Source organism: Littorina saxatilis, linkage group LG15 (genome assembly GCF_037325665.1).
Source record: "Littorina saxatilis isolate snail1 linkage group LG15, US_GU_Lsax_2.0, whole genome shotgun sequence".
Classification (NCBI taxonomy): domain Eukaryota; kingdom Metazoa; phylum Mollusca; class Gastropoda; order Littorinimorpha; family Littorinidae; genus Littorina; species Littorina saxatilis.
Genome location: NC_090259.1, coordinates 44,163,006 through 44,190,480, shown reverse-complemented (window position 1 = coordinate 44,190,480; position 27,475 = coordinate 44,163,006). Strand labels below are relative to the sequence as shown.

The 27,475-nt window shown below is 43.3% G+C and overlaps 1 protein-coding gene across 3 annotated transcripts in view; it reads right to left on the bottom strand.

The window, feature by feature from the left end:
• Positions 1–27,475, bottom strand: part of LOC138949419 (gastrula zinc finger protein XlCGF57.1-like) — a 46,751-nt gene that overhangs the window by 890 nt on the left and 18,386 nt on the right. For 2 of the 3 annotated variants that reach the window (XM_070321244.1, XM_070321245.1), the window contains one exon: positions 17,845–26,732. In XM_070321244.1, coding sequence (XP_070177345.1) covers positions 25,324–26,732 — 1,409 coding nt within the window. In that variant the 3' untranslated portion in view covers positions 17,845–25,323. Of the gene's footprint in view, positions 4,148–17,844; positions 26,733–27,475 lie in introns of those variants that run through there. The other variant, XM_070321243.1, reaches the window with a different exon arrangement.

Here is a 27,475-nt window from a genome sequence, read left to right as displayed (position 1 = left end):
ACAACTGCACTACGGACTGTCCACAGAGTTGAGTAATTTAGGACACGTACTCCACTACTCACCTTCAAACTTCACTGACGGGATTCTGAGAATTTATTGATTCAAACGAACGTCGCGTGGTTGTATATCGCGTCATTCGGTCACGGATCGGGGAAAACCAAGAACAATTCCAGATTTCAAAACCCATGTTCGTCGGCCGCCATTGTTAGCTAGACCGAAAAATGTTACACACGCTTTGCATACGTACATCGCAAAATGACATGACGTCACCACAACTTTCGGTTTTGGTTCGATGATCGGATTGCTTTCATAACGTTTCTGTAACTTTGCGTGTTTAAAAGGTAGGAGTTCCTGCACAGTTCTTTGCTAAATGAAACAGACATCTGGCCAATGACCTTTATCTATTCAAAATAAAGTACAGTCGCGAATATGTCAACAGGGGAAATAACGCTTGCGGAGAATGGAGCCTATTTGAGCAGACGACATCGCAGTTGCGATGTGCTCGTCAACTATTTGCTCAATTTCCAAAACAATATCAAGGTTTGCACAGTTTTGAACTTCTTCTCGGGAATAACAAAGTCGCATTTGACCATGATTTGTCAGTCGTATGTCGGGTTAAGGAGGTAGTCGTAGTACAGAGGATGTAAACAGAGTAAAAAGGATCGGTCATGAAATTTAAAGTCCTAACTTAGAGGGAGTCGTAATAAGGAAGGTCTTAATAGGGAGGCTCCACTGTATCGCGACGGTTAAATAACTAGGCTGTTGGAACCTAGCATCACACTCTGTACATGTATGCTTTTTCACATCTGTGTGTGCTAACATATGTCGCTTCAAATTTCCAGAATGGGTGAACCTAGCATCACATTCTCTACATGCATGTTTTTAACTCCGGTGTGTGTTAGCATGTGTCGCTTCAAAGTACTCGAGTCTTTGAACCTGGCATCACACTCTGTACATGCATGCTTTTTCACACCTGAATGTGTCAACATATTTCGCTTCAATGTTCATGACTGGGTAAATCTAGCTTCACACTAATGACTATGTACATGCATACTTTTTCACTCCTGTATGTGCTAATAAAATTATGTGTTCCTTTAAATGACTAGGCCGTTCCAACCTAGCATCACACTCTGTACATGCATGCTTCTTTACACCTGTATGTGTTAACATATGTTCCTTCAAATTTCCAGACCGCCTGAACCTAGCATCGCACTCTGCACATGCATGATTTTTCACTCCTGTATGTGTTAACATATGTCGCTTCAAATTTCAAGACTGGGTGAATCTAGCTTCACACTCTGTACATGCATGATTTTTAACTCCTGTATGTGTTAACATATGTCGCTTCAAATTTCCAGACTGGGTGAATCTAGCTTCACACTCTGTACATGCATGCTTCTTTACACCTGTATGTGTTAACATATGTTCCTTCACATTTCCAGACCACCCGAACCTATCATCACACTCTGTACATGCATTCTTTCTTTCTTTATTTGGTGTTTAACGTCGTTTTCAACCATTCAAGGTTATATCGCGACAGCTGTACATGCATGCTTCTTTACACGTGTATGTGTTAACATATGTCGCTTCAAATGTCCAGACTACCTGAACCTTGCATCACACTCTGTACATGCATGCTTTTTCACTCCAGTATGTGTTAACCTGTGTCGCTTTAAATTAGTAGACAGTGTAACCTAGCATCACACTCTGTACATGCATGCTTTTTTACACGTGTATGTGTTAACATATGTCGCTTCAAATGTCCAGACTGCCTGAACCTAGCATGACACTCTGTACATGCATGCTTTTTTACACCTGTATGTGTTAACATATGTTGATTCAAATTTCCAGAATGGGTGAATCTAGCTTCACACTTTGTACATTGCATGCTTCTTTACACCTATATGTGTTAACATATGTTCCTTCAAATCTTTAGACCACCCGAACCTAGCATCGCACTCTAGACATGCATGCTTCTTTACACCTGTATGTGTTAATATATGTCGCTTCAAATTTCCAGAATGGGTGAATCTAGCTTCACACTTTGTACATGCATGCTTCTTTACACCTGTATGTGTTAAGATATGTTCCTTCCAATGTCCAGAATGCCTGAACCTAGCTTCACACTCTGTACATGCATGCTTCTTTACACCTGTATGTGTTAACATATGTCGCTTCAAATTTCCAGACTGGGTGAATAAAGCATCACACTCTGTACAAGCATGCTTTTTCACTCCTGTATGTGTTAGCATGTGTCGCTTCAAATCTCCAGACCGCCTGAACCTAGCATCACACTCTGTACATGCATGCTTTTTTACACGTGTATGTGATAACATATGTTGCTTCAAATTTCCAGACCACCTGAACCTAGCATCACACTCTGTACATGCATGCTTTTTCACACCTGTATGTGTTGACATATGTCGCTTCAAATGTCCAGACTGCCTGAACCTAGCATCACACTCTGTACATGCATGCTTTTTTACACCTGTATGTGTTAACATATGTTGATTCAAATTTCCAGAATGGGTGAATCTAGCTTCACACTTTGTACCTGCATGCTTCTTTACACCTGTATGTGTTAACATATGTTCCTTCAAATTTCCAGACCACCCGAACCTAGCATCACACTCTGTACATGCATGCTTTTTTACACGTGTATGTGTTAACATATGTTGCTTCAAATTTCCAGACTGCCTGAACCTACCATCACACTCTGTACATGCATGCTTTTTTACACCTGTATGTGTTAACATATGTTGATTCAAATTTCCAGAATGGGTGAATCTAGCTTCACACTTTGTACATGCATGCTTCTTTACACCTGTATGTGTTAACATATGTTCCTTCAAATTTTTAGACCACCCGAACCTAGCATCGCACTCTGTACATGCATGCTTCTTTACACCTGTATGTGTCTTTACACCTGTATGTGTTAACATATGTCGCTTCAAATTTCCAGAATGGGTGAATCTAGCATCACACTCTGTACAAGCATGCTTTTTCACTCCTGTATGTGTTAGCATGTGTCCCTTCAAAGTATTAGAGGCTTTGAACCTGGCATCACACTCTGTACATGCATGCTTTCTTACACCTGTATGTGTTAACATATGTCGCATCAAATTTCCAGACTGGATGAATTTAGCTTCACACTCTGTACATGCATGCATTTTCACTCCTGTATGCGTTAGCATGTGTCGCTTTAAAGTATTAGAGGCTTTGAATCTGGCATCACACTCTGTACATGCATGCTTTTTTACACCTGTATGTGTTAACATATGTTGATTCAAATTTCCAGAATGGGTGAATCTAGCTTCACACTTTGTACATGCATGCTTCTTTACACCTGTATGTGTCAACAAATGTTGCTTCAAAGCACTAGAATCTGCGAACCTTGCATCACACTCTGTACATGCATGCTTTTTTACACCTGTATGTGTTAACATATGTTGCTTCAAATTTCCAGACCGCACGAACCTAGCATCACACTCTGTAGATGCATACTTTTTCACTCCTGTATGCGTTAACATATGTTGCTTCAATGTTCCAGAATGGAAGAATCTAGTTTCACACTCTGTACATGCATGCTTTTTTACACCTGTATGTGTTAACATATGTTGCTTCAAATTTCCAGACCGCACGAACCTAGCATCGCACTCTGTACATGCATACTTTTTCACTCCTGTGTGTGCTAATATGTGTTCCTTTAAATGACTCAGCCATTGGAACCTAGCATCACACTCTGTACATGCATGCTTTTTCACTCCTGTATGCGCTAAACTGTGTCGCTTGAAATGTCCAGACTTTTTAGGCTTAGCGCCACTCTCTGTACAGATAAGTTTTTTCTCTGTCAGGCTTATTAACATGCTTGGCTTCAGATTACCGGACTCTTCGAACCCAGTATTACACTCAATACTTGAATGTTTCTTTTGTTTCGGCCAGGTATCACACTCAGTACTAGAATGCTGCTCTTGTTTCAGCCAGGTATCACACTCAGTACTAGAATGTTTCTCTTGTTTCAGCCAGGTATCACATTCTGTATCGCACTCAGTACTTGGATGTTCCTCTTGTTTCAGCCAGGTATCACTGTGAGCGCTGTCTGCAGCTTGTCCTTCCAATGTCAGCACTGTAGCTATGGAAGCTGTGTCTGTGGAAAATGAAAGCAAAAGCAAGTCATACGAGAGTGCTGATTATGATCCGTGAATAGCACACACTTTTTCTCCCGTTTCCTTTCGCAGATTAAACATACACTGAGCACAAAAAGTTAAGGATATATGTTCAATGGTATAGCCCAGGTGTTAAACAGCAGTTTTTTTTGTCAGAAATATACGTGTATTTGAAGATCAGTCTTTCTTTTGCTCAAAAATGTGTTTCTGGAATCTGAGCAATATCTGGATATGACGTCACTGGTCCGTGACCACGCCTACCCTAAACAAGAAGAGCAAACGCTCGATCGAGTCACTTTCGCAGTTCTGAATATTATATGAGGCATCAGATGGACAGGAAGAAATTGCTATTCACAACACAATGAGTCACGTTCACATAAAATTTGAGCCCGGTCACTTTTATAGTTTCCGAGAAAAGCCCAACGTTAAGTTGTGTGTTGCCGAACAGAAAAGGCTAGTTATCTCCCTTGTTTTTCTGATAACGTTCGTAAAAGGCTACAGATGTAAATACTTTGATGTAAAGAATAATCCTACAAAGTTTCAATCACATCCGATGAACTTTGTCAAAGATATAAAATGTCTAATTTTTCCTTTGACGCTGACCTGTGACCTTGAAAAAGGTCAAAGGTCAACGAAACCATCGTTAAAGTGTAGAGGTCATTGGAGATCACGACTAAACAAAATATGAGCCCGATCGCTTTGATAGTTTCCGAGAAAAGTCCAACGTTAAGGTGGTGTCTACGGCCGGTCTGGCTGACCAATATATTGTGGTTGCCAGCTGGGGTGGTGTGTTGGGGACTTGACACAGTTTAGACTATTGAGTGTTGCTTTTGAAATTGCCTGCTTCTGCTTTCAGGTATGTTGAATCAGCAAGCAGAATGCCATTGCCCAAAACAGGAACCAGGAGAAACATTTGATACAGTGCAGCCATTGAAAGGACAAGGTGCAGTCAGCACTCACAGCGATACCTGGCTGAAACAGGAGACAAGAGACCAGGACAGTGGTACTGTACCTCTATTTATATCTTTGTCGAATATAAGCCATGTAGGTCTTAACAAGGGGGGAATCTGGGTGGCCGAGTGGTAACGCGAGAGGTTGCGAGTTCGACCCTGGATCAGGGCGTTAGCAATTTTCTCCCCCCTTTCCTAACCCAGGTGGTGGGTTCAAGTGCTAGTCTTTCGGATGAGACGAAAAACCGAGGTCCCTTCGTGTACACTACATTGGGGTGTGCACGTTAAAGATCCCACGATTGACAAAAGGGTCTTTCCTGGCAAAATTGTACAGGCATAGATAAAAATGTCCACCCAAATACCCGTGTGACTTGGAATAATAGGCCGTGAAAAGTAGGATATGCGCCGAAATGGCTGCGATCTGCTGGCCGATGTGAATGCGTGATGTATTGTGTAAAAAAAATTCCATCTCACACGGCATAAATAAATCCCTGCGCCTTGAATATGTGCGCGATATAAATTGCATAAAATTTAAAAAAACAAAAAAATAACCTGCGCTTAGAACTGTACCCACGGAATACGCGCGATATAAGCCTCATATTGATTGATCGATTGATATTAGCCAACAACCGCTTTTGCTATGTCAGCCATGCAATACTGTAAAACCTGCCATAATCTTAAAGATATATAGTCTAAGCCGTCATTTTGGAGAGTTTTCCGATGATTTGGACCTTCAAAAACTCAAGGGACATTCACTGACACTATACTGTAATTTAGAAACACCTGCAATAATTTGCTCAAAACAGCTCTGAAACTATGCCAAATAATTAAATCAATTTTAATCAGCGAGTGGTTTGCATCACCTTCTCCTTGCAGGAGTTGAGACTTCTGGTCTTCATCATTATCTATTTAGTTTTCATAGATACCCATTCGTCAACATAGATCAAGACCGTTGGATTAAGGAAGTCAAATGTACAGTCTAGCTTAGGCATGCAAAGTCCGTGCCATACAGCGCTAAAACGCTTCGCACAACAGAAATAGACCTTTCTAAAAATCAAAAGAAACTAGCAGCTATAGGGAGGATGTCAGATGGCTTTGCTTATCGGCAAAAGCTATACGCACTCAGAGTGTATACAGGATCGATAAGTCTGTATACACTCCGGCAATGAAAAGCTCTGTTACAAATCTGTAGCCAATGAAATGCCCCCTAACAAGTCGTTAGGAAGTAGCCAATGAAAAATCAGCCTGGCGTATGGACTTCCGCTATCTCTTTTTCGGAGTGTTGAGGGTTCGCAAATAGTGTACATTCACATAGTATACAACCGTTTCTAGGTCGATACACACTCCAAGTGTGTTCCAAACTCTGACAATAAACTACCATGAAGCATCAGTTTCGTGTGTGTGTTTGATCCCAGCATACTTTGATACCATGAATCGAAAGTGAAGCGTACCTTCGCAAAATGGTGTCGAATGACGCTCCGAGTGTTGATGCGGTTCAGTGTCGAAAATGCAATCTACGTCACAGCAAAGGCCGTGCAGCATCAAATTGTTTTGGTTTCTTTAAACTCTTATAATCAACTGCTCTGCGTTCCAATCGCAAAGTGGTGTCGAATGGCAAATTCGCTTCGCGACCGGAAGTTGAAAGCCGGAGTGTATACAGTGGTCAGGTCCTGTACCCAAGTAACACGCATATTGAATTCCCAATGGTTTCCCAGTGGTGAATAAGTGAGATTTAGAGGATGGGAGAGTGGGCCCACTCCCATCCCACAGTCAAAACTGTGGGGAAAAAGTGGTATAGACCTGGGCTGTCCCTTAGTCTCTGGGAAACAAGCTTGCACTTCGACAGAAATGGGATAAAAGTGGGAATTCCCTCTTCGTTCCCACACAGCGTGCGAGGAAAATGTTTAGACGCTGCGAGCGCGAGTCACACTGCGCGAGTCTGCAAGTTGTCCCATCGAGATCGGTGACGTCACAGCACACACTGTTTACACTAGACTCGTTTGAATCGTAGCAAACTTTGAAGAATACTATCATTCAAAATACACCGAAGTATTTTGTGTGTAATTATTGCAGTTCTGTTAATAACAACTGTTGTCTCTAGAATGGTTTATTTACTCACGTGATGACTAAATATTTTCAATGATTTTTGTTTTCACTGCAGGACTATTGTTCTGCCCTGTTCAGTTCGGCGTTGGGCCTGCCGATTGAGAGTGTTTGAAATTTGCAACAGAACAATTGCCGGCGAATATACTGTGAACACGCGCGAGTATTGCATGTGCATGGATCAAAGATTACATCTGAAGAACACCGAGTAATATAATGGCGGCTTCATATTCAACAAAGCGAAGACGATTAGTGGGATTACTGTCAAACTCGAAGGTTGATAAACGCATCAACACGGCTTTCTCACGTGGCTGCGCGCGCTCTCGTAATCCAGCGTCAAGTTGATTTGAGTGATTAAACACTAGTGTGTGTGTGTGCTTGAATATAAGAGTTGTTCTTTGCAGCTCACACAGACGCATTTTTCAATACAGTCTAGGGGAGAAACTGGTCACAAAGCACCCAGTACATGCCAGAGAGATAGGAGAATCGGCACAATCAAAGAAAATACCAAAATCATTCAATAGATCTGGAAATATTAAGATGTACTGTGAAAATGCTAGCAAAAATGGTGTCCAAAAACGGGAACGCACACTTGGTGCGTCTTTGAAGACTTACCTCCCGTTCTGTGTTGTTGATAATAGTCGTGTTTCTGCTGTTTTTGTTGAAATAGTATCTAATAAAACTGATGCAGTTCTTGAAATGTTGCAAATTATTGTTGTCTTTGTGAAATGCGAGATTGTTCTGAGGCGTAATCTGCATACGGCTGATGTCACACATAGGGTACCCCACTTCGATCAGCGTATCACTCCAAATGAGCTTCATAGCAGAAAAGCAAATACACTACCAAAACACTGCATAACAGATCTACAAGTCTGAGCCAGAATCATTGAAATTTACTTTCTGTATAAAATATTGCAATCAAATTTGTTCACGCCGTCACACAAATAACGCAGGTTACCCTCGCCTTCGATTCAAAGTAACTCCAATCTGACTGAATTACCATCGAAACGCAGATGACGAACTGATTCACCACACATTTGTGGTATTTTACACACAAATTTCAACTGTGTTGTTTCACGATAAACAGCCATAAACAAACAAATGTGGCGCCGTCCCGTCGCCTCGGAAGGAATAACGCTGCTACGCAGGTGACCAAGAGATTGTTTCCGATACCTGTCTGATTAAAATCATCGTTTTTTTTCACGAATGACGGCTCTTTGGCAGATCTGGTGAGTTGGAAACTGTCTATGAATGTTTCATTTAATGTCAAATGCGTACATTCTTGTCGATATTGTTACCTTTGGGCTCATAAATGAAGTCAATGGTCGTGTTTTCCTAAAGTGACTTTTGTCAGCATAGAACTTACTGTGCTTTGATCATTGACCGAGAAGAATCTTCCGATGACACTAGTTCATTTCACTACGCGACTGCAGATCTGCAAGGAAACTTATGGCAGGGGAAATAAGCTTAACTGAAGACGAATAAGCGGAGTAACTGTTCTTCAACGGATTGCTCTTACACTGATCTAGATATATTTAGATCTTGTCGTCTGCTAGTCTGCTAGTAAGTAGTCTTCGGTCGTGTGAAAGTCACATCTATTTCGACTGTGTGCATCGATCCGTGTTGTGAAATGTTGATCTTTGATGATTTGGCAACATAACTTCGCCACAAGTGCTTCGAGTGTATCTTTTGAAAACGTCTTTTAACAAGACTGTGTTTCGACAGCCCAGACGGGGAGGATCCTCGATAGCTCACAGGGTATATAATGTTTTCCGCCGTTTTTTAAAGAATCCTTTCAAATTTACTATTCCAAAAGTACCCTATGACACGACTCGAGTGGCAAAGAACATTCTCTGCAATTCCTGTCTCAGTCCGTGCAGCCGTTTCGGGTCCTATCGTCATCATACAAACATACACACAGACACACAAAAACCAGCTTTAAAAGTTAGATTATGTAAGAACCATGTGAACCAGTGATTTTTTCTTATGTACATCAGATACTACAGTATTTCTGCTTGATGAAAAGCTATATTTCAAAAACAAAACTAGAGATTTGAATTTTGACCACTTTTCCCCCTTTCTGTCATCAGGGGCCAGTTTCATAAGCCAGAAACACAGTCGACCAACTGCAGTTGTCCGAGAGAACCACAGTAATCCGACGTCATCGGGTTTCACGAACAAAATTTCAGTCGGCCGACTGCGGGTCGTCTCACCGAAGTCGACCAAACACGGTGATGCTCTCCCCCCAACACTGTGTTCGGCTTACTGCGGTAAACCGAAAATAAATGTAATTATCTGCACAGTCAATGGCAGAATGCTCACACTTTTTTGGATTGTGAGCCAAACCTTGTGATTGTTCTTCGAAATTTATCTATCATGACGCAGTAATCCAGGAGACAAGTCAGGGTTATGTCTTGAAGACGTCACATTATGGCGTAAGAGGGTTAGACGTCACGCGAAGCAATTACTGAAAGTCTCGGTCATTGTTATTTTGAGCGGGCCGAGACTAGTTTTTTCTTCGAAATCGGCCATTTCCACGTGCGAATGAGCAAACGGAAGTGGTAATGTTGCTAAATTTAGCCTTCGACTTGGCCATTCGGATTACTGTACAGTCGGTCGACTGCGGTTGTCCGCGGGTGACGGTGATTCGCTCATGAAACGCGCTTTTCGGTGACCCGGCGATCAACCACAGTCGATCGACTGGGCAGTCGATCGACTGTCAGTCGGTTCACTGCTATCTTATGAAACTGGCCCCAGTACTGAAGAACAACTCATGTACAAATGCAGTGATGTTCCTAGGACTGGAGGGCAACAGGAGAAAATGTCCTGAATCAAAAAACTAATAGGACATCATGTCCTGACTACAAAAAAACAATAGAACATTCAGATCAAGCGAACCAATCATGGCACCTAACCTTTTTAGATGACTGAGAATATATGAATAAAGGCAAATAAAAACCGAACAGTTCCAAATTTATTTTAATATTTTAAATGCAACAGTGTTCAATAGGGTTACTTTCACACACACAGACACATGCTTCAGAATGTCATAAGTGATCTTTCACACACACTGACACACACACACACACACACACACACACACACACACTATGCTTCAGAATTAATGTCACAAGTGACAAGTGATCTTTCACACACTTCAGAATGTCACACGTGATCATTTTCAGTGAGCTTGAACAGCTACTTTCGTTTCTTGCGTCTCTTCCTGCGTCTGTTCCTGAGGTTGTAGATCTATTGGCTCACCTTCTGAGGCTTCAGTCTCCGACGGGGCCGAAGGCCCTGCAACTTGACTGTCCGTGTCGTCCTTTTTTTTAACAAAGCCACTCAAAAGTGTCTGCCCTTTTCCCACGCAAACCTTTTTCTTCTGCGGCATCTTTGCAGAAATGTGGCGGCGGAAGTAAAGTGTCGCTGTCAAAAGTAGCGAGAGTTGTGGCTCTTGTAATATTGTTAGGTCGAGAGTTGCGTCCCTTGTATTATTGTTCGACCGAGAGTGAAAATTGAAGTTCAAGTAGACCCCGATTCGAACTCGTTTTAACGGGGTTTGATACTTCAGTTTGTACAGATTCTTCTTGCAGTGACCCGCGCTTTAGACGTAATACTATCGGACAATGACCGCTGACTTCGCGATCGGATCGGACATTTGACGGGACAGAGGTGTTTGCAATCGGTCATTTTACAACCTAAATCGGTCTATGACCGATGACCGACGCCTCGGAACATCACTGCAAATGTATCTGTGTGTATCAGTTGTTCTTGTTTTTTTTCTCTTGATACATTGATGATTTTTAAATTCGCAGGACTCTTGAGACGTTCGCAAGAACCCAGTCCTCTACGGAAGTCAGAAGAAGAAGAATTAAGAAGAAGTCCCACCAATTCTGATTTAAACCCCATTTGTTTTCCACCTGAATCCCACTTGCTTCCCACCTGAATCCCACTCGCTTCCTACCTGAATCCCACTCGTTTTTCACCCGTGAATCCCACTCGTTTCCCACCTTGATCCCAATCGTGCCCCTCCCGTTTCTCACTCGTACCCCTCCCGTTTCTCACTCGTGTCCCAATTACTTCCCACTGGAAGTCGTAATCAAATCCCACATGGCGCCCATGTGGGACTTCCCACAACGTCACCATGTGGGATCCCACTTGGGGCCCACATGGGATCCATGTGGGAAGGTTACTTGGGTCATAGACCATTTATCCTGGACCGCCAACTAGCTCTCTCTCCGCTCTTTCTCTCTTTTACGAGGCAGCGGCCTCTCGCATTGATTTAGGAACCTACGCTTACATTGCCTTTCAGAAATCAGGGGGATGTCATATCCGGTGTCGATTGTAAACATGGACGAAGTTGCCGAGGTAAGTTCTGAAAATGCTAAAATAAACTCAGCTAAAGTGCATATGGAACATGTTTTTCGATGAGTTTTGTTAAGTTTAGTTTGGAGTTTTGGAAAATCCAGCTCATTGCCACCTCCCATTGTCACAAATAACTGGAGCGTGCTTTCTTTTCACTGTCTTCGAATCGCTGGCCTTTCAAACCGGACGCTAAGCGCCCCTGAAAGTCGAGCGTCGTAACCTCGAAGGGTCACGTGACGAGTTGGCGGTCCAGGCTATTTTGGTCTATGCTTGGGTATACACTCTGAGTGTGTATAGCCAGTGCGTTGTTTATCTCACACTGTTATATTGTGTACTATGTCACTATTGTATTGTGTACTACGTCACAAATATGTTGTGTACAACGTGACTATGTTGGGAGAGTGCTTCCCCTTTGGTCTGGACAGCTTGGACAGTAAAGACGTGTTTCGAACCTACTCCAGTTTCAAGCATGTGTGTATGAATGCATACGTATCAACACACACCCATGCAGACAAGAAACACAAAACACACAAACTCAAGACTGACTATTCCCCTCCCATCCAAAGTGCTGTTGGTCGTACTGTGAACCATGTATTCATTCCCCTCTTAGATTCTAATTTGTGATCAGAAATGGTATTTTGACTTTCAACAAAAAATATTTCTTTTCTTATTCACGGGAATGGGACGTATAACCGCTTGCTGCGATTTCCAATACATCGAATTTTGGGTAAAATTGATCGAATTACATCACAAATATGCTTCAGTTGCAAGATCTTGACAAGAATATTCCCAAGTTTGGGACCTGTTGGCGTAATATATATCTAGATCAAGATCAAGAATCTCTCACTCAAGAACCGCTTGAACTAGGCGGAGAAACATTTCAGTCTAACGCCCTCCCGATAGCTGCACGTAATGAAACCACAACGCTAAAGTTCACTTGAAGATTACCTGTTTCAAATCAACTGAGATTCGGCGTGTGACCTCTACTTATAACACCGACTGTAAAAGAAGTCATTGGTAGCTTGAGTACACAGTGATAGCACAAATAATTCACTTGCTCTTCATGTCAGCGTAAAGCGTTTGCTCACGTGACAAATGGCAGCACTAGCCAAACAGAGTGATTTCCCTTACGTCTTTTTGCCTGAACTGCCAAAAAAAAGAAAGGATAGGCGCCAGAAAAGTACAATAAAACCCTGCTCAGCCGGCAATGCTTTAAAACTGAGAGCTGTGAGGTCACAAAATGATCGTGGCTCAGACGAGATTAAAAGATATGCTAATTCGAAAACACAAACTAATAACGAAATGGCTATCTGTATCTGTCTGTTTCGCTGCACTTGTAGAACAAGTCATCCAGATGTCTGGCATTGTTGCAGCGGAGTGGGGGTGCGCAGCTAGTTCTTTATCGTCGTCTGGCTACTGCCAGCGCCGACTTGAAGCTCTCGGTCGATGCCGAGGTTACAGTTTCTTCATCTAATTGGTTCCAGGCCACTACAGTCTTTGGAAAAAACGAATGTCTGTATTGCTCAGTGTTACAGCGTGGCACAGTGAAGCATCTGCTATTGTTCCTGATGTAGTTGTCTACTGGATTCGAGGTGCTAAAGTCTCTGGAAGATTGACGTGGACGAATGAGGCGTCCTGGTTTTTGAGGGGTCAGGAACTTGTCAGGCGGGATTGCCGGCACCAGCCCCTCAGCCACTTTGTAGAAGGAGGTTAGACGCAGGTGTTCGCGACGTTCCTGGAGGGTTGGTAGTTGGAGCTTGTGTAGGAGCCCAGTGACGAAGCCAGGAGTCGTGGTTCTGTAGTCACCAGAGATGAAGCGGGATGCGTTCCGCTGTATGCGCTCCAATCTCTCGACGTCCTGCTTAAGGTATGGGTCCCAGATGGTGGCACCATACTCAAGACTGAGAGGGCGGATGAGGGCAAGGTAGGCGTTGTGCCTGCAGTTTGATGGGCAGTGGCGCAGGTTGCGGCGGAGGAATCCGAGGGTGCTGTTAGCTTTCTTAGTGATGTAGTTGATGTGGGTGGACCACTTCAGGTCGTTCGAGAACTGAATGCCAAGGTAGGGGTTCGTGGGTACACTCTAGAGGATGGTGCTGTCTAGGGAATAGAGGTAGGAGGAAGGGGTTTTCCGTGCTAGAGTCATGACGTAGCATTTTGTAGCGTTGAAGCGCATGCCCCATCTCTCTGCCCAGGATTCAAGGCTCTTCAGGTCTTCCTGGAGGGCGATGTGGTCGCTGAAGTCAACGATCTCCCTGTAGAGGAGGCAGTCATCTGCGAAGAGGCGCACTTGGGACTTGACTGCATCCGGGAGGTCGTTGATGTGGCAAAGGAAGAGAAGAGGCCCTAACACGGTGCCTTGCGGGACTCCAGAGTCGACAGTGGTTGGGGCGGAGGTCGTGCCTTCCACAACTACCTGCATGGTACGTTGGGTGAGGAAGGTCTGGAGCCAGGCGAGTATGGAGCCGGAGATTCCGTAGCTGTTGAGTTTGTGGAGGAGACGATCATGGGGTACCGTATCGAAGGCTTTGGAAAAATCCAAGATGGCCATGTCGACTTGGCGCCCCCGGTCGTATGAGGATAGCAGGTCTTCTGTTGTTGTCAGGAGCTGGGTCTCTGTGGAATAGCCGGATCGGAAGCCATGATTTAGATTTGTCAGAATGTTGTTGGTTTCAAGGTGGGATAGGATGTGACGGCTAAGGATGTGCTCCAGCATCTTACAGGGGACAGACGTGAGTGAAATGGGGCGGTAGTTGGCTGGGCAGTGACGGTCGCCTTTCTTGAACGCGCACGCAAGGGAGGGGTTGGAGGTGAAGACCAAGTCTAGGATGTTGGGGCCACGGGTGGGGGTGTGTTGGATTTGGGTGAGGAGGGAGGAGGAGGTGATGTCGATCAACGACTGCTGTATGGCGTTATCTCTGCCGGATGAGGAAGCGGTGTGGGTGGACCAGTCGATGTTGGGGCAGTTGAAATCACCTGCTAGGATGACTTCTCGTTGGAGCTTGCCGTTGTTGGTGAGCTTGTCAATCGACCTTTGAAGCTCGGTTAGGTCGTGCTGGTTCCGGTCAGGCATGTAGAACGCTCCCACATGGAGGTCCTTCCGGTCCTTCAGCTTGACTCTGACCCACTCGATCTCGCAGTCGGTGACGAACTCGGGCTGTTCGACAGAAGTAAGAGACTTGTGTACAAGGATGAAGACGCCGCCCCCTCGAGTGGTTCGGTCGTTCCGGTACACATCGTAGTAGTCTGGAAAAACTTCCGCCGACTTGATGTGGTCTTGTGATGGGGACTTTCCTGGTTGGATGCCTCGCAGCCAGGACTCCGTACCGCAGACGATGTCGGGCTTGACGTAGTGGAGGGACGCTGCTAGCTCCTGCTTCTTGGAGTCGGCGCTCTGGCAGTTGACAGTCATGACTCTTAGGTTGGATTTTGGCGGAAGGTCAAAGACGGAGGAGCTTTCAGATCTGGTGCTTCTCTGGTGGGGTGGGGGTACTGGGGGGTGGGTGGAAGGTGGAGTACTACGTGAAGAACTTGAGGTCTTCGGGCTGCTGGCTCTGGGTGGAGAAAAGGGGTCTATGGCTGAAGATGTACTGATAGTCTGGCTAAGGTTCTGGAGGGGGTAGTAGTAGTTGGAACAGTCGAGTTCATAGCTTCTGAAGGTGAAGCTGTCGCAGTTGCAGCTGTTGCATCTAGGGCAGTTCCAGACAGCTGTTGAGCGGTCAAGGTCGGTCCGCGAAGCTCCAATATCTGCACAGGAGAAGTGGTACCAGATGTTGCAGGCGTCACAGCAAACACAGTTCCAGGACACCTTATGGTCACACAGGCCGCAGATGTAGACAGTCGGTGGGCCAGGGTTGAGGTGAACATCTCCTGATAATAGCAAGGCGAATGCAAACATGCACGGGTTTGATGGAGTGGGGTGGGGGGTGGAGGTAAAAATATGTTACGGTAGAGGCTATTTTGCCGGTTGGACGCTGCCCATTGCGTATACCGGTAAAATAACGATATGTTACGGTAGAGGCTATTTTGCCGGTAGAGGCTCTCTCTCTCTCTCTCTCTCTCTCTCTCTCTCTGCCTCTCTCTCTCTCTCTCTGCCTCTCTCTCTCTCTCTCTCTGCCTCTCTCCGTCTCTCTCTCTGAAGCTAGTAAAGTGAAAGTTACCGCCTGTGAGAGGCAGAGTGTTAGGAAACGCTACCGTTGCTGAGCTTTGGTTCAGTTTTGTGTGTTGCATGTAGTTAACCTATTTGTACTTTGTGGGAAAGTACCGATATTATATTTTGTAAACACAATATTTATGCTTGGACGAGAATGCAGGTGAACTTTCTAGTCCTGTCAAAACAAGTTGTTTACCAGCTGTTTTTAGTCGTGAGTTCGTGGCGTTCGTTCGGATTAAGTGCGTCGGCGCTTTTGACTGAACAGACTAATGTACATACCTGGATTTCAATCTGTTATGTATACATAATATGTGTACAGGTAGCGTTTCAATGATTGAAAGAAATTAGGTAAATTTCTTCTGGTGTTGGGGGTAATGTTAGGAAACGCTACCGTTGCTGAGCTTTGGTTCAGTCACGGTTTTGTGTGTTGCATGTAGTTAACTTATTTGTACTTTGTGGGAAAGTACCGATATTATATTTTGTAAACACAATATTTATGCTTGGACGAGAATGCAGGTGAACTTTCTAGTCCTGTCAAAACAAGTTGTTTACCAGCTGTTTTTAGTCGTGAGTTCGTCAGTGGCGTTCGTTCGGATTAAGTGCGTCGGCGCTTTTGATGTACGTCATAGAGAATGTCGCTAGTTTAGTCCATGCACGGCTCGTATAATGTAGTTGTATCATGTTCGGTCTGGAATATTCTCGAGATTGAGTATTTACTATATATGCCAGCGCGATTTGTATGTAAAAAAGCTTCTTTTTGAGTTCTGTTACGATGTGCTAAATAAATCCTCGAACTCAATTTGACGAGTTGTTTTCTGCTGCTGCGAAGACGGGCGACGTAGAATAAATAAGAACACAACAAAACGACGTTTGAGAACTTGTGGCAATCTCAAGTGTCATGTAACAGAGAGAGAGAGAGAGAGAGAGAGAGAGAGAGAGAGAGAGAGAGAGAGAGAGAGAGAGAGAGAGAGAGAGAGAGAGAGAAGAGAGAGAGCGAGAGAGAGAGAGAGAGAGAGAGAGAGAGAGAGAGAGAGAGAGAGAGAGAGAGAAATATGGTTTTTATTCGTGTATAAGACAAGGTTGTAATTGCTTTTCAAGTTTGCACATCAGAAATACAAATATAGAAGATTACTTGTGTATTGCCTTTGTGAGATGGAGAATCCGACTAGACGTTTCACTTTACTAGCTTCATCAGCGTCCAACCGGCAAAATAGCCTCTACCGTAACATATCGTTATTTTGCCGGTACCGGCAAAATAGCCACTGCCAACTAATATTGACGTTAACATCAAATTCTAAAATTAAAGTCCACCCAAAATAGTAATTAGTGTAAGCTGACAACCAACCGTAGCTCTCTATTTTACCAGATCCGATCAACCCCGACCTGGCATGGAGAGAGAGAGAGAGAGAGAGAGAGAGAGAGAGAGAGAGAGAGAGAGAGAGAGAGAGAGAGAGAGAGAGAGAGAGAGAGAGAGAGAGAGAGAGAGAGAGAGAGAGAGAGGGGGGAAAGGAGAGAGAGAGAGAGAGAGAGAGAGAGAGAGAGAGAGAGAGAGAGAGAGAGAGAGAGAGAGAGTTTGTCATTTACACAGACCTGCCGCCAACTCTTGTGAAACCTCAAGTGTAGCAATATAAGATTTTTTTACAATTTTCTGAGTTGCAAATAGTGTTTTAACAAATGTATTCCCACATCCGCATTTATGACCTCTTGCACAAGATCAAACATTTTTAATAAAGTCTCATGAGAATTATGCCGGAACATAAAATGCCCATTAGAGAGCATCTGCAGTGACACTGTTCAGTGCAGACGATGTTTAATGACCGATTTTGTGACCACTACACTGTGTGGAAAGCAAAAATGAGTACCAGGACTGACAAAAAAGAGGGAACTGTTCCATGTTTGTGATTATTTGTTTCAGAGTAGCAATCTTTCGCTTGGCGTAGCAGTTGGCAGCTCTGTGAATGCGTAGACATGTAGCAGGTTGAAAAAATAATGTCATTAGATACTTTGGTGACCTGTTCATGTGACTATCACCGTGGACACACACACAAACACAATGACAGACAAGTCTTTCTCTCCATCCAATCCAAAAATACTACACAACTGCAGCAGCCACTGACATGATGATCTTTATTCCTTTCTCTACCTTCCCACATCCACTTTGCCTATACCCGACTGGGTGGCCACATATTGACCGAGATCCAGTTCTTTCTTTCTTTATTTGGTGTTTAACGTCGTTTTCAACCACGAAGGTTATATCGCGATGAGGGAAAGGGGGGAGATGGGATAGGGGAAAGGGGGGAGATGGGATAGGGGAAAGGGGGGAGATGGGATAGAGCCACTTGTTAAGTGTTTCTTGTTCACAAAAGCACTAATCAAAAAATTGCTCCAGGGGCTTGCAACGTAGTACAATTATATATGACCTTACTGGGAGAATGCAAGTTTCCAGTACAAAGGACTAAACATTTCTTACATACTGCTTGACTAAAATCTTTACAAACATTGACTATATTCTATACAAGAACCACTTAACAAGGGTAATAAGTGAAGAATTGTATGGGTGAGAAAAGGAAAGTCAAAGGACTTTGGGGAGGCAGAAATAGAGAAGAAACAAGAAAAAGATCCTAATTAGGTTCACGGCATCGAGAGTGATGCGACCTTCTCTCAGAAGTTAGTAGAGAAGGCTCCCCCATCCACCACCCGGGGGACGCGCCTCTACGCCAATTAGGGGGCGCGAGGACCGACATGCAGTTTGTTGTTTACTTCATCTTGTGTTGTTATGTGGGGTCCACTAACAAAATAAAACATGTCTACTCTCTTCCGTGTCTGGCAAAGTTCTCTTTCAAACTGAAGCATAATGACAAGCACTATCAAAATTTAACAAGCATTGATCATAACGGGTCAAGATAGCCGCCTTGTGGTTGTGGTGTCTCGAGGGTGGGACATGGATACCGTCTCTTGGTCTGTTCAAACAGTTGACGCGTGTCAGTCCTAGTTGGACGGGATTCTAAAGCGTGACCTTAAGTCACGCACAACTGTTTGAAACCATACTCGTAATGAGAGAGTTTGAGAGAGAGAGAGCGAGAGAGAGAGAGAGAGAGAGAGAGAGAGAGAGAGAGAGAGAGAGAGAGAGAGAGAGAGAGAGAGAGATGAGCAACAGAGAGATGAAGATAAAATAAATAAAAATAAAGTTCTGTTTTAGTTTGTTTTGTGTATGCATATGTGTGTGTGTGCAAACTCATGCAACAGGAACACTAACACAAGGAAATCAGTGATGCAAATCAAACATTTAGTTAGCAAAAGATCGCTTGTATGAACCTTTTCTTTCTTTATTTGGTGTTTAACGTCGTTTTCAACCATTTAAGGTTATATCGGGACGGGGAAAGGGGGGAGATGGGATAGAGCCACATGTCAATTGTTTCTTGTTCACAAAAGCACTAATCAAAAATATGCTCCAGGGGCTTGCAAAGTAGTACTATATATTACCTTACTGGGAGAATGCAAGTTTCCAGTAGAAAGGACTTAACATTTCTTACATACTGCTTGACTAAAAATCTTTACAAAAATTGACTATATTCTACACAAGAAACACTTAATAAGGATAAAAGGAGAAACAGAATCCGTTACTAGTCGCCTCTTACGACATGCTGGGGAGCATCGGGTAAATTCTTCCCCCTAACCCGCGGGGGGTTGGTATGAACCTTCCAATCCTTTTTCAAAGTAGTGATACTAATACTAATTTGCCTTATAACATTTGTAAGAACAAGTTTACAAAAAGGAATCATTTTGCATTTAACTTCATATATTTTCTATTTGTACAGCAGAATAAAATAACTCTCCATGATCACTTTGATCTTTTTATTAGTGAGTATTTCTACGCACATACCCTCCCAGAGGGAGGCTCATGGCGTTTACAATATGCCGTGTGAGATGGAATTTTTTACACAATATATCACGCATTCACATCGGCCAGTAAATCTCAAGCGTGTTAGGCGAGTATATACTTTTCACGGCCTATTATTCCAAGTCACACGGGTATTTGGTGGACATTTTTTCTATATATGTCTATGCAATTTTGCCAGGAAAGACCCTTTTGTCAATCGTGGGATCTTTAACGTGCACACCCCAATGTAGTGTACACGGGACCTCGGTTTTTCGTCTCATCCGAAAGACTAGCACTTGAACCCACCACCTAGGTTAGGAATGGGGGGAGAAAATAGCAGCCCGACCCAGGGTCGAACACGCAACCTCTCGATTCCGAGCGCAAGTGCGTTACCAAACATATACTGTTCAAAAAAAGAAACGCATAGCTTGTAATATTTGGTTAATTTAGTTATATGGCTACAAGGATATCCACCAAACTGCAGAAAATGTTTATCTGGTCGTCGACCTTTCGTCCATTGCCACAAGTGAGCTCTGCACGTGACGCATGCGTTATCAGTGGCTACAATGTCAAAATTGCTCATTTGGCATGACCACTCGTCATGCTTCAGTGTAATCTCGTGAAACTCGGGGAATATTGAGCTCTCACCATGTCTTCCAAAACCCATAAAAGCGGATTGTTCGCCACAAAGAAATCAGACGACAATTCAGCGACGAAAGATGGCCCGATTGAGCAGAGAAGACCGCCAAATTGCATTGGGTCGTTTACAAGCAGGCCAAAGTCAAAGTGCAATCGCCAGGCACTTCCACGTGTCCCAGAGCACCATCAGTAGACTGTGGGTCAGGTTTCAAGCCACTGGCTCCGTTGCTGACTTGCCACGAGCGGGAAGACCAAGGGCGACAACTGCTGCTCACGACCGCTTCATACGGCTCCGCCACCTCCGGAATCGTTTTCTGTCGGCCTCATCTTCTGTCCAGGCTCTCCCGGCCACACCGATTATCGGACCAGACCGTGCGGAACCGCCTGCATGAAGCTGGTTTGAGAGCTCGCAGACCTCACAGAGGAGCTGTCCTCACCCGCCGCCATCGCCAGAACCGAGTGCAGTGGGGCAACCAGCACCTTCGCTGGACCGTCCGGAATCACTGGAGACACGTGTGGTTCAGCGACGAGTCCTACTTCCTGCTCCAGCGACATGATGGTCGGAGGAGGGTCTACCGGAGAGTAAACGAACGTTACGCGCCCAACTGTGTGGATGAGGCACCCGTTCATGGTGGTGGAGGCGTCATGGTGTGGGGGGCGATCAATACCGCTGGAAGGAGCACCCTGGTGCACGTCCAAGGGCGCATAACTGCCCAGCGATACGTGGAGGAAATTCTGCGCCCACACGCCCTTCCTCTTCTGGCTGACCAGGATGCCATATTCCAGCAGGACAACGCTCGCCCGCACACAGCACGACTCACCACCCAGTTCCTCACCGACCACCATGTCCAGGTGCTTCCCTGGTCATCCATGTCGCCAGACATGAACCCGATAGAACACCTCTGGGATGAATTGGACAGACGTGTGCGCAGGCGAGAAGAAGCGCCGGCAAATCACTGCGATCTATTGCAGGCACTTCAGGAGGAGTGGGACACCATCCCACAGCAAGATATCCGGCATCTGATCCAGTCCATGCCCAGAAGGTGCCGGGCAGTTGTTGCTGCTCAAGGCAGTCACACCCCCTACTGACTTGACAGCCTCGGCACCCAATCGTATTGATTGACTGATTGATTTGAAGATGCAAATGAACTGTGTGTGCATTCAACTGTGTCCATACCAAATTTCAAACAAATAATCTAAATATTGGATTTGCTGTTAATTTTTTCGAAAAATAAAACAAATTTGGCAAGTAGCAACTATGCGTTTCTTTTTTTGAACAGTATATTTACAGCCAACACTATCTTGATTTGCATTGTTTTCAAAAGTTGTAGTCGAAATTAATGTTTTTTTGTTTATTTGTTGCTTAACGTCCAGCCGACTATGTAGAGCCATATCAGGACGAGGAAGGGGGGGATGAAGGGGGCCACTTGTCAAGCGATTCCTGTTTACAAATGCACTAACCCATTACTTGTGTCCCAGCAGGCTTTAGTAAAACTAAATTAATACCTACTGGAAGATTACCAGTTTCCAGTATGTTAAAATAGGCTTAACCTATCTACTGCTGGGCTTACATCAGAACACTAACAGATTAAACTATACATGAATCGCGAGACAAGCGGCAAGAGAAGAGATTTTTTGGAAAAAATACAGGTGAATGAGCAAGAAGGCAGAAAAAAGAAAAGAATTCATGAAGAAAAAGAGAGCATGACAGGAAAGAGGAACCAAAAATCTACCTAACAGCAAACTAGAAAGCTCCTGCGGTTCCAAAAACAGGAGGGGCCTTTAATTTCATAACCGCAGTGCCCCACTGCGGGAGAAATTAATGTTGAAAGCAATGAGATTGCCAATGTTCGAAAATTCAGAATAAAAAGACAAGAAAGGTAGGTTATTAGAACGTTTGTTATTAACAAAAGAATATGTTACATTGACATATTGTTGACCTTACGGTTTTTGAAATGTACAGACAAACTATGAGTTACATAGCTTGATTGAATGATTCCTTTCTTTATTTATTTGGTGTTTAACGTCGTTTTCAACCACGAAGGTTATATCGCGACGGGGAAAGGGGGGAGGGGGGGGGGGGGGGGGGATGGGATAGAGCCACTTGTCAATTGTTTCTTGTTCACAAAAGCTCTAATCAAAAATTTGCTCCAGGGGCTTGCAACGTAGTACAATATATTACCTTACTGGGAGAATGCAAGTTTCCTGCAGTACAAAGGACTTAACATTTCTTACATACTGCTTGACTAAAATCTTTACAAACATTGACTATATTCTATACAAGAAACACTTAACAAGGATAAAAGGAGAAACAGAATCCGTTAGTCGCCTCTTACGACATGCTGGGGAGCATCGGGTAAATTCTTTCCCATTACCTGCGGGGGGTCTACATGTGTGTGTTGGTTACAAATTGTGTATGCAGACCTGGGAACCCCTGTTTTGCACTTTGAGTATTCTCAAACAAACTTGGTGTATTTTCAAAAAAATGAGCGTAGTCCACACAGCGTTTGCACATCCATGATTAGAACATCTTTCTTTCTTTCTTTCTTTATTTGGTGTTTAACGTCGTTTTCAACCATTCAAGGTTATATCGCGACGAGGAAAGGGGGGAGATGGGATAAAGGAAAGGGGGTAGATGGGATAGAGCCACTTGTTAATTGTTTCTTGATCACAAAAGCACTAATCAAAAAATTGCTCCAGGGGCTTGCAACGTAGTACAATATATGACCTTACTGGGAGAATGCAAGTTTCCAGTACAAAGGACTTAACATTTCTTACATACTGCTTGACTAAACTCTTTACAAACATTGACTATATTCTATACAAGAAACACTTAACAAGGGTAAAAGGAGAAACAGAACCGTTAGTCGCCTCTTACGACATGCTGGGTAGCATCGGGTAAATTCTTATGATTAGAACATGCCTCATGCGCGTCCGTCACACCGTTAATTAAGTTTACCTATACATTTAAAACAAATGCTTTTTTCAATCTTTACTGACAAAAACTGTACCGTATTTGACGGACTACAAGCCGCGACTTTAAAAAAAAAAATTGCATTGCGGCTTATAAAAAGATGCGGCTAAAACGTTAACAAAACTTGAATAGCATTCACCTAATGGAAGTCGCCGCGGATTTTCATTTCGCTCGATTAGCGATTACCGGTATTTTATTAGCTCTCTACTCAAGACTCGGCGCTTTTCTCTTTGATTCGCGAATCTTCGTTTGTCAACAAGTCGTCGTGACAAGCGTACAGAGAAACACCGGATGTATCAGGATCTCGCGCACGCAAGATTTTGGTTTTTTTGTTTCTTTGTTTCTTTCTTTATTTGGTGTTTAACGTCGTTTTCAACCATTCAAGGTTATATCGCGACGTTTTTTTTTGTGTGTCTTGCCATAGTTGGAGGAGCGAGAGCCGCCATGTTGTGTTTTCGTCTGCTCGAAATGTGCGCAAAAGTCGTAAATCATCCCAAAAAAGCTTATTCCGGGCGGAACTACATGTACATGTGTGTGTTGGTTACAAATTGTGTGTGTGTGCGCTATTTTTCTTCAAACTTTTTCACTTTTCTTCTTTATTTCACTTGTTTATTCTCGGAGCTGATTTCGCCAAATACCTTACTTTCGTTTGCCTGGTTGTTTTGATTGATTGATACGATCCGATTATATTTTTTTCGACAGCGGCTAATATACTGACGTAATCATGTGCCAAAATACTGGATCGGCTTCAGGATGGGCTTGTGAAGAAAAGTAGTCAAGGAATTTTTCTCGTATTTTTTTCCCACTGACCATACTGAGCATATTCTCGACAATCATGCGTACAAAATACGGCGAAATCGTATGGGTTCCCAGGTCTGTGTGTGTGTGCTATTTTTCTTCAAACTTTTTCACTTTTCTTCTTTGTTTCACTTGTTTATTCTCGGAGCCGATTTCGCCAAATACCGTACTTTCGTTTGCCTGGTTGTTTTGATTGATTGACACGATCCGGTTATATTTTTTTCGACGGCGGCTAATATAGTGACGTAATCATGTGCCAAAATACTGGATCGGCTTCAGGATGGGCTTGTGAAGAAAAGTAGTCTAGGAATTTTTCTCATCGTATTTTTTTTCCCACTAACCGTACTGAGCGTATTCTCGACAATCATGCGTACAAAAATACGGCGAAATCGTATGGGTTCCCCCGTCGCGATATAAGCTTGAATGGTTGAAAACGACGTTAAACACCAAATAAAGAAAGAAAGTATGGGTTCCCAGGTCTGTGTATGTGTTAACCTGTGTCGCTCCACATTAGTAGACAGCATGAACCTAGCATCACACCCGTTGCACGTATACTTTTTCACTCCTGTATGGGTAAATATAAGTTGCTTTAAATGCCCAGACCATGTGAACCTTGCACCACACTCTGTACATGCATGTTTTTAACTCCGATGTGTGTTAGCATGTGTCGCTTCAAAGTACCAGTCTTTGAACCTGGCAATCCACACTCCGTACATGCATGCTTTTGTACACCTGTATGTGTTAACATATGTCGCTTCAATGTTCCAGACTGGGTGAATCTAGCTTCACACTCTGTACATGCATGCTTTTGTACACCTGTATGTGTTAACACATGTCGCTTCAAATTTCTAGACTGGGTGAATCTAGTTTCACACTCAGTACATGCATACTTTTTCACTCCTGTGTGCTAATATGTGTTCCTTTAAACGACTAGGCCATTTGAACCTAGCATCACACTCTCTACATTCATGCTTTTTCTCTACTGTATGTTTTAAGATATGTCGCTTCAAATTTCCAGAATGGGTGAATCTAGCTTGCATACTTGTTCACTCCTGTATGCGTTAACATGTGTTTCTTCAAATATCCTGACCGTGTGAACCGAGCATCACACTCTGTACATGCATGCTTTTTCACTCCTGTATGTGTTAGCATGTGTCGTTTTAAAGTACTAGAGTCTTTGAACCTGGCATCACACTCTGTACATGCATGCTTTTTTACACCTGTATGTGTTAACATATGTTGCTTCAAATAATCAGACCGCCTGAACCTTGCATAACACTCTGTACATGCATACTTTTTCACTCCGTATGCGTTAACATGTGTTTCTTTAAATTACTAGAGTCTGTGAACCTGGCATCACACTCTGTACATGCATGCTTTTTTACACCTGTATGTATTAACATATGTTGCTTCAAATAATCAGAAAGCCTGAACCTAGCATCACACTCTGTACATGCATACTTTTTCACTCCTGTATGCGTTAACGTGTGCTTCTTCAAATTACTAGAGTCTGCGAACCTGGCATCACACTCTGTACATGCATACTTTTTCACTCCTGTATGCGTTAACATGTGTTTCTTCAAATTACTAGAGTCTGTGAACCTGACATCACAAACTGTACATGCATACTTTTTTACACCTGTATGTGTTAACATATGTCGCTTCAATGTTCCTGACAGTGTGAACCGAGCATGACACTCTGTACAAGCATGCTTTTTCACTCCTGTATGTATTACCATGTGTTGCTTCAAACTACTAGAGCCTGTGAACCTGGCATCACACTCTGTACATGCATACTTTTTCACTCCTGTATGCGTTAACGTGTGCTTCTTCAAATTACTAGAGTCTGCGAACCTGGCATCACACTCTGTACATGCATACTTTTTCACTCCTGTATGCGTTAACATGTGTTTCTTCAAATTACTAGAGTCTGTGAACCTGACATCACAAACTGTACATGCATACTTTTTTACACCTGTATGTGTTAACATATGTCGCTTCAATGTTCCTGACAGTGTGAACCGAGCATCACACTCTGTACAAGCATGCTTTTTCACTCCTGTATGTGTTAACATATGTCGCTTCAAATTTCCAGACTTGGTGAATCTAGTTTCACACTCTGTACATGCATGCTTTTTCACTCCTGTATGTGTTAACATATGTTGCTTCAAATGTCCAGAACGGGTGAATCTAGCTTCACACTCTGTACATGCATACTTTTTCACTCCTGTATGTGCTAATATGTGTCGGTTTAAATTTCCAGTCCGCTTGAACCTAGCATCACACTCTGTACATGCATGCTTTTTCACTCCTGTATATGCTAAAATGTGTTGCTTGAACTGTCCCGACTTTTTAGGCTTAGCACCACTCTCTGTACAGGCAAGTTTTTTCTCTGTCAGGCTTATTAACATGCTTGGCTTCAGATTACCGGACTCTTCGAGCCCAGCATAACACTCAATACTTGAATGTTTCTCTTGTTTCAGCCAGGTATCACACTCAGTGCTAGAATGCTGCTCTTGTTTCAGCCAGGTATCACACTCAGTACTTGAATGTTCCTCTTGTTTCAGCCAGGTACCACACTCAGTACTTAAATGTTCCTCTTGTTTCAGCCAGGTATCACTGTGAGCGCTGTCTGCAGCTTGTCCTTCCAATGTCAGCACTGTAGACATGGTAGCTGTGTCTGTGGCCACAACCTCTCTGACTGGCACTGAAAAATGAAAGCAAAAGCAAGTCATACAAGAGTGCTGATTATGATCCGTGAATAGCATACACTTTTTCTCCTGTTTCCTTTTGCAGATTAAACATACACTGAGCACAAAAAGGATATTTTTTCAATGGTATAGCCCAGGTGTTAAACAGTAGTTTTTTTATCAGAAATATATGTGTATTTGAAGATCAGTCTTTCTTTTGCTCAAAAATGTGTTTCTGTAATCTGAGCAATACCTGGATATGACAGTACGTCACTGGTCCGTGACCACGCCTACTCTCAACAAGAAGAGCAAACGCTCGATCGAGTCACTTTCGCAGTTCTGAATATTATATGAGGCATCAGATGGACAGGAAGAAATTGCTATTCACAACACAATACAGATGTAAATAATTTGATGTAAAGAATAATCCTATAAAGTTTGAATCAAATCCGATGAATAGTTTCAGAGATATGATATTTCAATTTTTTTCCTTCAAGACATACCTGTGACCTTGAAAAAGGTCAAAGGTCACCAAAGCAGACGTCAAAGTGTAGAGGTCACTGGGAGTCACGTTCACATAAAATTTGAGCCCGGTCACTTTTATAGTTTCCGAGAAAAGCCCAACGTTAAGTTGTGTGTTGCCGAACAGAAAAGGCTAGTTATCTCCCTTGTTTTTCTGATAACGTTCGTAAAAGGCTACAGATGTAAATACTTTGATGTAAAGAATAATCCTACAAAGTTTCAATCACATCCGATGAAC